This window comes from Macaca mulatta, chromosome 4 (genome assembly GCF_049350105.2).
Source record: "Macaca mulatta isolate MMU2019108-1 chromosome 4, T2T-MMU8v2.0, whole genome shotgun sequence".
NCBI classification, from domain to species: Eukaryota; Metazoa; Chordata; class Mammalia; order Primates; family Cercopithecidae; genus Macaca; species Macaca mulatta.
The window spans coordinates 35,188,094-35,201,346 of NC_133409.1; the positions used below are offsets into that span (position 1 = coordinate 35,188,094).

Consider the following 13,253-nt stretch of genomic DNA (forward strand, 5'->3'; position numbering starts at 1 on the left):
CAATGAGGAGACCTCAAAAATGCCGCAGCCCTTATTCCCAACAAGCGATTAAAGACAACCAGATCTCCTGGGGCAAGGCAGATCCCCTGAGGGAGAGAAGAGTTAATGTGTCCCTTCTTGAAATGTGCAAGTTCAAAATGTTCCCAAGTGATGTTCAGACCAAAGAGACAGCCCACAGGCCGGCCGCAAATGTGCAGCTCCTGGGCATAAAGTGTGCACACTGAGTTCAGTCCAAGGCCATTCTCTAAGCTGAAAGATTTGAGTACAGTGTATTTCAAAAAAACCGAGGCACCTCTGGAAATACAACTTCAACCGTGGAATTTCTAAAAACTCAAAATAAATCGACAGCTCTTTAATGAAGTAGAATTTTATTACAGAATTTCACAAAGAACTTAATAGTAAAGACAGAAAGCATTGAAATTCATTAGCATCTATGATACAAGATTGTTTTTCTCATACCTACCTCTACCACAACCCTAAATCAAAACAATTTTTTATGAAGCTTCAGCTTTCCCAGAGGTAAATTCCAGTACAATGTTTGGCATGCTATTAAGTGACTGGGAGTTGAAATCCTACTTCCTTTTCCTTTTCTTTCAAAGAAGGAAAATAGGGACTGTGCATATCAAAAATCAACGTTTCTAGGAAGTTGAAGGTTTGGGACAGTCTTCTTGGACACTCAATCCCAAATACGTGAAAGGCAGCTACTAGCGCAGCCAAGGCTGTAACACAGTCGTCCACCTTTGTGAGCCTCTCCCTTTCTAAATATAAAGAAAATTCGCAGACCTCCATGTTGAAAGGGTTTTTAACTTCCAACACAGGTGTGGATACTTGCACCTGAAAAAAAGAATGGAGTCATTACTGTGATACGTAAAATAGCTAAATAATAAAACAGACCTGAACTTAATCATGGTGTTACAATAAATGGGCTTGTTGCAATGTAGCATATTTGTAAATACGACAAACATACTTCAAAATAGGCCACCAACTTTGCTTTTAAATAAGTTATCGCGGTTGGGCTCAGTAGCTCACGCCTGTAATCCCAGCACTTTGCGAGGCCAAGGCAGGTGAATCACCTGAGGTCAGGAGTTCCAGACCAGCCTGACCAACACCATGAAACCCCGTCTCTACTAAAAATAAAAAAAATAGCTGGGCGTGGTAGTGCATGTCTATAATCCCAGCTACTCAGGAGGCTGAGGCACAAGAATCGCTTGAACCGGGAGGCGGAGGTTGCAGTGAGCCAAGATCACGCCATTGCACTCCAGTCTGGGCAACAGAGTGAGACTCTATCTCAAAAATATAAATAAATAAATTAAATATATAAATAATCGCATGAAGATGTAAAATGTCAAACCAGTGGCTATTCACATACTACACACCTGTTCATTCATGATGACAAAAAGACTGGGATCATCCCCAAAAACATCTGGGAGGAGTAAACATGTGGCTGTCAGCTTCATGTCTGTCAAAGCAAATACGTTAACATTTGAAGTAAAAATAAGCTTTTAGCAGTTGTAAGCTAAGCTAGTATTGAAACATCTGGATTTTTTGTTACCTTGGACAGAAAACAAACTAACCTTCCTAGATCAGTGTTTCACACCTTTTAAAACCACACCCTCTTCTAATAAAACATTCAGAATCTCATGTCTGCCCTCCAGAGCACTGCCAGGAGTAGACAAGAGTTCGTACTGTCTGTCCATCAGCCAGGAAGATTTTATACTGCCCCTTGTGATTTGTATTGTAAAATTAACAGGCTACTAGTTCCCTAAATACAATTTTACAATATCCAGTATACTTTTCAAATCTATAGCTCTCCTCCTCCCCTAATTTGAAACTTTTTTTCTCCCCACCAGTTTCACTTATTACTTAAATATTGAAAATTGTTATTAAATATATTTTAGTAATGTAAATTTTTAATAATTTTTAAATATATTTTTAAACTCAATAAATGTAAATTACTGAATTTTACTGACTACCAAAGCATAACTTCTCTAGATATCCTGACAGATAGCAGACAAAATCACGCCGCTCCACAAGGTTTACTAACATTTCAACATGTCTTCATCTGTGTAATGTTTCATTTTTTCTTGCAATAGAATATTGATTGGATTGTCCACCACTGAAAAAGAAGTCAGTATATTTTCTGAATAGGATTCCAAAATGTGCCTTGTTTTCTTATAAATATCTGTTCTTGTAAGAAGTTGGAATTCTCTGAATATCTGACAAAAGAAGAAAGCAGTGCATACATCAGATCACAAGAAAAGCTAATATATAGAATGTAAAGACATAAAACCTTTAGAATTAAGCTTTGAATGCTGGTTTAAACTAAGTACTCGGTATTTTAGAAGTTTTAGTGGAGAATTAAAGCCTTAGGATGAGGGAGGAGAAAAGAATGAAAGCGTGAAATGAATGTGAAATGATAAATAATGGGCATGGCAAATTTCTAAACCTACAGAATTAAAACTTTGGATGCAGACTCAACTAAATTGAGGATTCAAAGGGTATATGCATATGTAGGCTATTTGGGTTACCCAGCTAAGATTCTAAGAGCTTACATTTCTTTAGGTAAACTACGTTGTTACGTCTTGTTCAACAAGCAGCAAAGACCAAAACTGATTTTAGGAAGCAACCCCTGAAAAATACCTAACCATAGTATCCTAAATCTAGGGAAAGGAGAGTGCTTTAGAAACACTGTAAGAGTAGACAGAGGTAAACAGTGAAAAGCAATATATGGCGGAGCACTGTGGCTCATGCTTATAATCCCAGCATTTTGGGAGGCCAGGGCAGGAGGATCATTTGTGCCCAGGAGTTTGAGACCAGCCTGGGCAACACAGCAAAACCCTGTCTCTACAAAACACACAAAAATTAGCTGGGCATGGTGACACACGTGTATAGTCTCAGCTACTCAGGAGGCTGAGGTGGGAAGATAGCCTGGGCCCGGGGAGATTGAGACTGCAGTGAACTGAGACTGTGCTACTGTACTCCAGCCTGGGCAACTTAGTGAGACCCTGTCTTGAAAAGAAAGAAAAAGAAACAATGTATGTGCAGATTGGACTACAAGGTCAAAGCAAAACCAGTTTACTTTATGGAAGCCCCTTTCCTCAAACTACCCCTTCCTACCACTGCCTGAATTCTTCTCCCTCAGAGGATTCCCCCACCACTCCCCCTCCTGTTTTTAACAGAGTGGCATTATCAGATCGTTAGCCACCCACACTCATATGAATTAAATTTAGTCATTGCTTTTCCTAAAACTATAAAGAACAATCACATACTACCCACTGGGCCTCATTGTTCCTTGAATGCTTTGGTAGACTATAAATTGCCCAGAGATTAGGTCAGAAAGCTGGAATGCATAAGGCACAGTGTCTTTGTTACCAGGCAACCCACAGTGGGCCACTAATCTAGATTAATACCCTTAGAAAACTGTTTTCTCAGCAGGAAGATGTGAAGTGAAGGACGAAGAAGGTGAATACTCCACTGAAGGTGAATACTCCACTGTTCTGGGCTCACAGCCTAAGAATTTGTTTTCTAACTTCTTGTTTTGAAATAATTTCAAGTTTACATTGAAGTTGCAGAAATAGTAAATAGAACTTACAAGTGCCCCCTGTGCAACTTCCCCCAATTTCTTATCCGTTTGAAAATGAGCTATAGACATAATGCCCCACTATTCCTTAATACCTCATTGTGTATTTCCTAAGTACAAGGACACTCAAATTCAGGAAAATCTACTACACATTCCATTCAAATTTGCCAGGTGTTCTGGTCATGTTCTTAACAGGTCCAGGATCTAATCCAGGATCACATACGAGATTTAGATACCACAGTCTCTATAGTCTCCAGTTTCAAACAACTTGTTAGTTTCCTTGACAGTTTCTGAAAAGTGGAGGCCAGTTACTTTGTAGAACATTTCTCCCTGGCAGTTTTACGATATTTCAGATGTGCATTTCTGGCAAGAATGTTAGCATTTCTCACTGTATCCGGAAGCACAAAATGGTAACTGGTTCCAGTATTGGAGATAATAACTTTTATTACTTGATTAAAAATGGAATTCACCAGGTTTTTCCACTGTAAAATTAATATATGTTGTATTTTATAAGGAAATACCTTGAGTTTATTTAAATATCTTGTTCTTTGTATAAATCTGATCCATCAGATTCCACATCCATTAATGATTCTTGCCTGAATCAAGTACTACTATAATAGTTGCCAAATGGCGACTTTTCTAATTCCATTCTTTCTACATGGGTTAGTTGGCTTTCTGTTTTAAGATAGTTTCTTTTCTTCCACATATATTTACTTATTTATTTCTATCACTACAGGTTAATAAATTCCCATTTTACCCAAACGGTTACAAATCTGATCCTTTCATTGCTTATAGAATTGCTCGAATTGCCCAGGCTTGGCCAGTAGGAGCCGCTTCAAATGGATTCCCATCCCCTCCTGGCATATCCTTATTAGTGTGCAAGCATTTCCTTCATTTCTGGCATTACACAGTATTTCAAACTCGTCTTGGTTTGTTGTTTTCATTTTTGTTTTGCCCCCGTGTAGTGAGCTATTTCTCCAAGAATCCTGATTCCTTTTCATGAAGAATTATCTTTAAAAACTAAGATTTTAGGCCAGGCACTGTGGCTCATGCCTGTAATCCTAGCACTTTGGGAGGCCAAGGCAGGAGGATCATTTGAGCCCAGGAGTTTGAGACCTGCATGAGCAACAGGGCGAAATCCATCTCTACAAAAAATACAAAAATTTGCCAGGCATGGTGGCACACGCCTGTAGTCCCAGATACTCAGGAGGCTGAGGTAGGAGGATCGCCTGAGCCCTGGGAGGCCGAGGCTGCAGTGAGCCATGATCATGACACTCCAGCCTGGACAACAGAGTGAGACACTCTCTCAAAAAAATACCCAACCAAAAAAAAAAAATATTTCAGCCCTGGTGTACTACTTGCTACAGACATATTATTGCTCTACACTTTCTCTTAGAAGAAATCTAGGAAATGTTTTAATTTACATAAACACAGGCACCCATTGATCCAGAAATATCAATAACTATATATCTATATGTAAATATTAAATAGCCATACATAAAGACTAAAACCATGAGTTCACATTGATACTTTCACATCCAAACCAATACCACAGGGCTTTTCCTAACCTTCCCCTTCCCAAGCTTCTAACTCTCTTCAACAGTGAGATACCTGGCTCCCATTATATCTCAATGTATTTACTTATGAGCACAAACGTCTGTGTAGCAAGTTCTCAGCTGTGAATGGTCAGCCACAGAAAAGCCTTCCTCTCCAACACTTATGCACTGCTAATGGGAATATAAATTATTAGTTCAGCCACTGTGGAAAGCAGTTTGGAGATTTCTCAAAGAACTTAAAACAGAGCTACCATTTGACCCAGGAATCCCATTACTGGGTATATACCCAAAGGAATATAAAGAAAGACACATGCACATATATGTTCACTGAAGCACCATTCACAATAGTAATAACATGGAATCCACCTAGATGCCCATCAATAGCGGACTGGATAAAGAAAGTGTACACGTACACCACAGAATACTACACAGCCATAAAAAAGAATGAAATCATGTCCTTTGCAGCAACATAGATGCAGCTGAAGGCCATTGTTCTAAGCAAATTAATGCAGGAATAGAAAACCAGATACTGCATGTTCTTTCTTGTAAGTGGGAGCTAACCACTGAGTCCACATGGACACAAAGAAGGGAACAATAGACCCCGGAGTCTACTTGAGATTAGAGGGTGGGTGGAAGGTAAGGATCAAAAAATTACCTATTGGGTATTATGCTCACCTCCTGGGTGATGAAATAACCTGTACGCCAAACCCCCACGACATGCAGTTTACTTATATAACAAACCTGCACGATGTATCCCCTGCTGAACCTAAAATAAACATTGGAACAAAAAAAAGCCCACTTTTTCACAACCCCATATTATGTCCTACAAATTAATCGTCTTAATCCTTTTTCTTTCTGTTACTCAGATTGGATAATTCCTATTAATCTATCTTCAGATTCACAGCTCCTTTCTTTTCATTTTCCAATATGCTCTTAAGCCTATGCACATGGTGATGTTTTCATTTCAGATAAATGTTCTTTTCAGGTTTGAGTTTCAGTTTGGTTCGTGTGTGCGTGTGTGTGTGTGCGCATGTGTGCATGTATTTCATTTCTCTGCTGCATGTATTTCATTTCTCTGCTGAGATTCCCTATAGTGATGATACATGGAATTCACTGGTCTTATCACGTTCCCCACCATCCTGTCCTGAAGCAGCTGGCTTGCCAGACTGGTGGAGTGGCCTGTTGAAGACTCAGTTACAGCACCAGCTAGGTGGCAATACCTTGTGGGGCTGGGACAAGGTTCCCCCAGGCTGTATAAGCTCTGAATTGGCATCCAGGACACGGTGCAGTTTCTTCCACAGCCAGAATTCATGGGTCCAGGAACCAAGAGGTGGAAATGGGAATGGCAGTGCTCACTGTAACCTCTAATGGTCCACTAGTGGGGAGTCTGGATTAAATTATGTTCCTTTAAAGGGTGTTAAATTTTATTCTGATAGGCAGATAAATTACTGGTCGATCTTCTGGTCCTGTCAGACTTGATTTTATCATTTCTTTGGGCAATTTTCTTTTGTTGTTTGTCCTTAGTCCTAGCTAAGGTCCTGGCTCAAACTTAGGCATGGTTCTCACTCATGAGGCATTGCTTTCTGGAGTCTCAGATGAATGCCCGAGGTGTTCTGCAGGGTCTCTACACACTGGAACAGAATTCTTTTTTCTTTTCTTTTTCTTTCTTTTTTTTTTTTTTTTTTTTGAGACAGAATCTCACTCCATCGCCCAGGCTGGAGTCCAGTGGCATGATCTTGGCTCACTGTGCCTGTGCCTTCCAGGTTCAAGCCATTCTCCTGCCTCAGCCTCCTAACTAGCTGGGATTACAGGTGTGCACCACCACACCCAGCTAATTTTTGTATTTTTAGTGGAGACAGCGTTGCACCATGTTGGCCAGGCTGGTCTCGAACTCCTGACCTCAAGTGATCTGCCTGCCTCAGCCTCCCAAAGTGTTGGGATTACAGGCATGAGCCACCACACCTGGCCTGAATTCTTATTAGCAACACTGTGTGAAGTCTCAGCTCTCAGCCAAGGATCCCCAGGGCATCCGTGTGTAGACTTCGGCTCTAGCCCACTTTCCTCCAGTGCCTGTCCGACAAAGGCCAGCTGCTTCGTCATTCCTCAACTCTGATCTCCTCCTGTGTAGCTCCGTGGGACCTCCGCATTCTGCTTGACTCCCACCATTCTGTACAGTGAGCTAGAAAGTAACCCATGCACAAAACTGAGGCACATCTTATGTCTTTCCCTGTTATCAAGGATCAGGGTCCTGCAATGCCTGTTGCCTAATGCCTGAGTGCAGTTGCCTCATACATACTTTTTTTTTCCAGCTTTATCCATGTTAACAGTGGGAAGACTAGGCCAGTACCAGTTACTCCATTTGGGCCAAAACCAAACTCAGATTCTTTATTTTTTTAATTTTTTGAGACGTTATTAGCGGGCGATTCTCATGTACTTCACTTAAAGAGATGGTGATTGAAATTGTTTCTCAGGAAAGCAGAAACTATGACATCTGAAAGGATTTTTTGGAAAATTTGGGGAAGGGTTTCAGTTTGTGTTTGGTATTTTCCTCCTCTCAACTCCCTCCTACTTGCCTTGTGGGATCCAATAGATCCCAGTAACACATTCTTAGTTGATAATATTTTAGATAATCTAATAAATTGTTACATTCTGAATTTTTAAATATTCTGTTGAAAGAAAGTGTTTTGAGGAAGGAGGTTAATGAGCATGGAGATGATGGAGGGTCAGTGTTAACAGTCAGGACCACCCCCCACCTCAGCTGCTAGTGTTCTGCCACCCTGTCTCCACCAGCTCCCTAAGCACTCAGTGTTTTCACAATGGCAGGAGCAACAGGCGGTGGGGGTGGTTTGGTGCAGGGACAACTGTCTTCTTATGGGATTGTTTGTTAACTAGTATTTGCAAGGTCAAACTTGCTTTTATTTTAGGAAGCACACGAGGGTTTTATAAATTGGAAATCCCAGCTGCATAGGGCTGAGTTAGGGAGGTACTTCCTGGAAAAACCGAAAATGATTCGTTCTTTTGTTTAAAACAATCAATAAGGTCAGGTGCAGTGGCTCACGGCTGTAATCCCAGCACTTTGGGAGGCTAAGGCAGGTGGATCACCTGAAGTCAGGAGTTCCAAGACCAGCCTGACCAACATGGTGAAACCCTATCTCTACTAAAAATATAAAAATTAGCCAGGCATGGTGGTGTGCACCTTGTAGTCCCAGCTACTTGGGAGGCTGAGGCAGGATAATCACTTGAACCTGGGAGGCAGAGGCTGCAGTGAGCCAAGATTGTGCCACTGCACTCCAGCCTGGGTGACAAAGTAAGACTCTGTCTCAATCAATCAATCAATCAATAAAAACAGTCACTAGGCAACTCTATTCAATAAGTACAGTCATTACAAAAACCATACTCCATATTTTGGATATAGAGGGTGAAATACTTGAGGAATGGTGCAGAAGATACACCTATGCCACAGTGGGAAGCCTTAACAAAGCACAGGGGACAGCCTCAGGTCTGAAATCTCTCTGCTCCTCACACAAGCTGTGACAGACCTCCACCTTACTGTCACCAATGGTTCTTTAAAAAGCTGCTTGGCCAGGCATGGTGGCTCAAGCCTGTAATCCCAGCACTTTGGGAGGCCGAGACGGGCAGATCACGAGGTCAGGAGATCGAGACCACCCTGGCTAACATGGTGAAACCCCGTCTCTACTAAAAAATACAAAAAAAAATTAGCCGGGCGAGGTGGCGGGCGCCTGTAGTCCCAACTACTCGGGAGGCTGAGGCAGGAGAATGGCATAAACCCGGGAGGCGGAGCTTGCAGTGAGCTGAGATCCGGCCACTGCACTCCAGCCTGCGTGACAGAGGGAGACTCCGTCTCAAAAAATAATAATAAAAATAAAAATAAAAAAATAAAAAGCTGCTTAACATAGTCCATTTATATTCATCAGTAGGACTTTGTAGGCTGCACTCCAATGAAGACCCCTAAGGCTGCGACATTAGTGATCACAACAGCCTTACCAACCTCCACTAATTCATTCAGCATTCAAAACAGCAAGATTACATTGCTGTGTCACACGTGTGGCTCTGCTAGGCACTTTGGGAACTGTTAATATTAAAACATGCTCTCTATATGTAAGAAATGTTTAGACCGTAAGTTTGACAGGCTTTTGCTTTAAGACTGTATTTTGCAGCTGTGTCCATTTGGCATACTTTTCTAACAGCCAGAGGCAACTGGCTATTACAGTTCCTAATAACCCGAAGATGAAGGGGAAACAAGCGAAAGCCACCGTATGGTTGCTGAGAGGATTAGGTAGATTAATCCTTGGAAAGCACTGAGAACATGCTGTTACAGAGGAGCATTCAGACATTTGCTACTTATGTCACTATTAAAATAATACCTACAGGCAATTCCTAATTCCCTTTGTTCAGAAGAAAAATATGTAGATGTTTCATGTTTAATTTGGTTAATTGAATACATAGAATTTCTCCATGAAATATGTTCTCGGGTAAAACCTTTGATGATCTTTCATTATATACCACCACCAAAAATTACCCTAAAATTGTGAAAGACCTTTGAATGGCCACTCTAAGTGAACTAAATGGAAGGGTATTTGATTGATTCACCCATTACATTTCATAAACATATATATATATATGTATATGTGTGTGTATATATATGTATATAATTTTTTTTTTTCTTTGAGACAGGGTCTCACTGTGTCACCAGGTTGGAGTACAGTGGCCCAATCGTGGCTCACTGCAGCCTTGACCTCCCTAGGCTTAGGTGATCCTCCTGCCTTAGTCTCCCAGAATAGTTGGGACTACAGGCATGCACCACTAAGCTCAGGTAATTTTTGTACTTTTAGTAGAGATGGGGTTTTACCAGGTTGCCCAGGCAGGTCTTGAACTCCTGGGCTCAAGCAATCCACCCACCTCAGCCTCCCAAAGTGCTGGGATTACAGGCGTGAGCCACCATGCCCGAAGCTAAATTTCATGTATTTTTAAGAACACTTATGAAATTATGTGGGATCATAAAGGAAACATGTTTTTAGTAAGGATGCATAATAACAGTTCCTTAATAAACTCCCTTGATTATATAAAAGCATGACGGGATAATGATTCACATTGTCAAAATGCCCCTAAGTGATGATCCACCAGCCTCCACAATATGTCCAATGACAGAGAACTCTTTAGTTCTGAAGGCAGCCGGTGCCTATTATCTGGATATGCTTACTGAAATTCTTCTTTTTTTTTTAATATTCCTTTTTCAGGGTTAGGAAAGAGGGTGGGTGGGGAGGGTCCGCTTCCTGAAACTCCTATCAAATGACTCTGGTTGCAGCCCTTTGGGCCTCACATCCCACTGAGATTCACCCCCACTGTCTCGCTATGCTGTCCTGTTACCACTCCAAGAGGAAAGAGGGAAAAATCCATTTGGACACCGTAATCCCAGCACTTTGGGAGGCCGAGGCAGGCAGATCACCTGAGGTGAGGAGTTCAAGACCAGCCTGGTCAAAATGGTGAAACTCCATCTCTACTGAAAATACAAAAATTAGTCAGGCATGGTGGCACACACCTGTAGTCCCAGCTACTCAGGAGGCTGAGGCAGGAGAATCGCTTGAACCTGGGAGGCAGAGGTTGCAGTGAGCTGAGATCGCACCTCTGTACTCCAGCCTGAGCAACAGAGCAAGACTCTGTCTAAAAAATATATATATATATATATTTATAAAATATTAAAATAGATATGTGTGTATGTGTGTGTATATATATTTAATATATATATAGTATATATACACACATATATACTATATATATTATATATAGAGAGAATAAAGTGAATAAAGATACCTGATAAGGGCACTTCAAGAAAGGAAACAGTTTAAGAATGTCCTTCAGAGGTGTTTGGCTGCCAATCATCTTTCTTCTTATTTCCAAAGTTTGGCTCATTCTCTTGTCAATTTCTCTCCAGTCCTTTTCTGTTTTCACATATTCTTGCTGGAACCACTTAATATGTTCATCCAGCTCAGAATCGAAACAAACAGCTTCTTCCTGCAAAACATTTTCAACGTATCAATGGATTCCATGTTTCTATGAAAACATGAATTTCAGGCTGTTACTGCACACTCTTAGCTCATTCCTAAGATGAGTATCGCCATGCCTGGTTACACTTGACATTGAACATAACTAATAAATGGACACTCTTTAATGACAATAAATTAGATAGTTAATTACTTATCATGGAATTATAATCTATTCTCTTGAAAGATCTAAAAGAATTACTTTAATTCCTGTGTTATCCTTTTATATGGAGATAGATTATCCAGAAGGTTCCCACTGAATAAAATGTTGCTCATTTCTATGCATTTAAATTTTAGAAGATAAAATGTTAAGAAGATATTTTTAAAAGTATTAAGGTTTTGTTATTACTATTGTTTATCTTTTTTCTTTTTAAATGACTTTTTATAGCTGCAGTACCACGCCATATAATCCAAATTCAAAATAATAACTGGTTATTTTCTGATGCTAAATCATTAAACTAATAATTTTATTCACCATACAACAGGGTAAGTTGGGCGGGGTGGGGGCAGCTAAGAAACACCTCACTTATTCTTGTTGAAAATCTAAGACAATCAGCTTTGAGGAAATAAGAAAAATATCTTTCTAGAAATATGAGTTAAGAGGACAGTCAGCTGAACTGCACATAAATGAAAGTTGATCAGCCGTCTAGCTGACCAGAATGCGAACAGATGATACCTATAAAGGATGAAAAAGACGATAAGGAACCTACAGTCCTCTTATATCAAGGCTTTTACAAGCACATAGGAAAGCCTCAGTAGATCTACTTTCTGTGGACACAGAATGACTAACAAGACCTAAACCAAGTGAACAAACTCCTAGAAAAATAAAATTATCAAAATTAAGAAGAAGTTCCTATAATCTTACATAAATTTAATTGGAAGATAAAAGTATTTCCACAAAGAAAATATCAAGAAAGACTTGAGGGTTTTACACACAAAATATACTTAACTTTTGAAACAGAATGTTCAAATTTATGCAAAAATTTTCAAGAAAAAGTAACGGAGGCCAGGCATGGTGGCTTACACCTGTAACCCCAGCACTTTGGAAGGACAAGGCAGGAGGATCACCTAAATCCAGGAGTTCAAGACCAGCCTGGCCAACATGGCGAAACCCCACCTCTACTGAAAATACTAAAATTAACTGGACGCGGTAGCACACACCTGTAATCCCAGATACTTGGGAGGCTGAGGCATGAGAATTGCTTGAACCGGGAGGCGGAATTTGCAGTGAGCCAAGATCACACCACTATACTCCAGCCTGGGCAACAGAGTGAGACTGTCTCAAAAAAAAAAAAAAAAAAAAAAAAGAAAGAAAAAAAGAAAAAAGAAAGAAAGAAAAATAAAAGAAAAAAGGAAGAAAAAAAAGGAATACTCTCTAACCCATCCTACGAAACCTCTATGACATTGATCCCCAAACCTGAAAGAACAGTGTAAGAGAGGAAAAGTGCAGGTCACTCTCATTGATGAACAAAGGTGCAGATATTAGAAACAAGGAAGAACTAACTTGAATTATTATACCTCAGAAACTCAAGGGTGGTTTGAAATTGGCAAGGGAACTATAGTAAATTAAAAGAAAACATGATTGATTTACCCATTACGTTTCACATACTGTCATATTAAAATCTCAATTTGGGGGCCACTGTTAGAGAAAGATTCGGGGCAGAAAAGAGTAGGTTTTGAGAAATGTGGTGTATGAATAGTTTGGCACAGCAGCTCACACCCAGTAATCCCAATACTTTGGGAGACTGAGGCCGAGGGTTACTTGAGGCCAGGAGTTTGAGAGAAGCCAGGGCAACATAGCAAGGCTCTATCTCTACAAAAATAATAATAAATGTTGGGAGGCCGAGGCGGGCGGATCACCTTAGGTCAGGAGTTTGAGACCAGCCTGGCTAACGTGGTGAAACCCTGTCTCTACTAAAAATACAAAAACGTAGCCAGGTGTGGTGGTGCACGCCTGTAATCCCAGCTACCCGGGGGACTGAGACAGGAGAATCGTTTGAACCCAGGAGGCAGAGGTTGTGGTGAGCCGAGATCGTGCCACTACACTCCAGCCTG

At 40.6% G+C, this 13,253-nt stretch overlaps 1 protein-coding gene across 3 annotated transcripts in view; it reads right to left on the reverse strand.

The window, feature by feature from the left end:
• Positions 1-351: 351 nt before the first annotated feature.
• SAMD3 (sterile alpha motif domain containing 3) overlaps positions 352-13,253 on the reverse strand; it is a 65,430-nt gene continuing 52,528 nt past the window's right edge. For all 3 annotated transcript variants that reach the window (XM_078001197.1, XM_078001198.1, XM_015137466.3), the window contains exons 8-11: positions 10,969-11,169; positions 2,045-2,216; positions 1,377-1,459; positions 352-834 (exon numbers count right to left, since the gene is read on the reverse strand). In XM_078001197.1, coding sequence (XP_077857323.1) covers positions 550-834; positions 1,377-1,459; positions 2,045-2,216; positions 10,969-11,169 — 741 coding nt within the window. In that variant the 3' untranslated portion in view covers positions 352-549. The remainder of the gene's footprint in view (positions 835-1,376; positions 1,460-2,044; positions 2,217-10,968; positions 11,170-13,253) is intronic.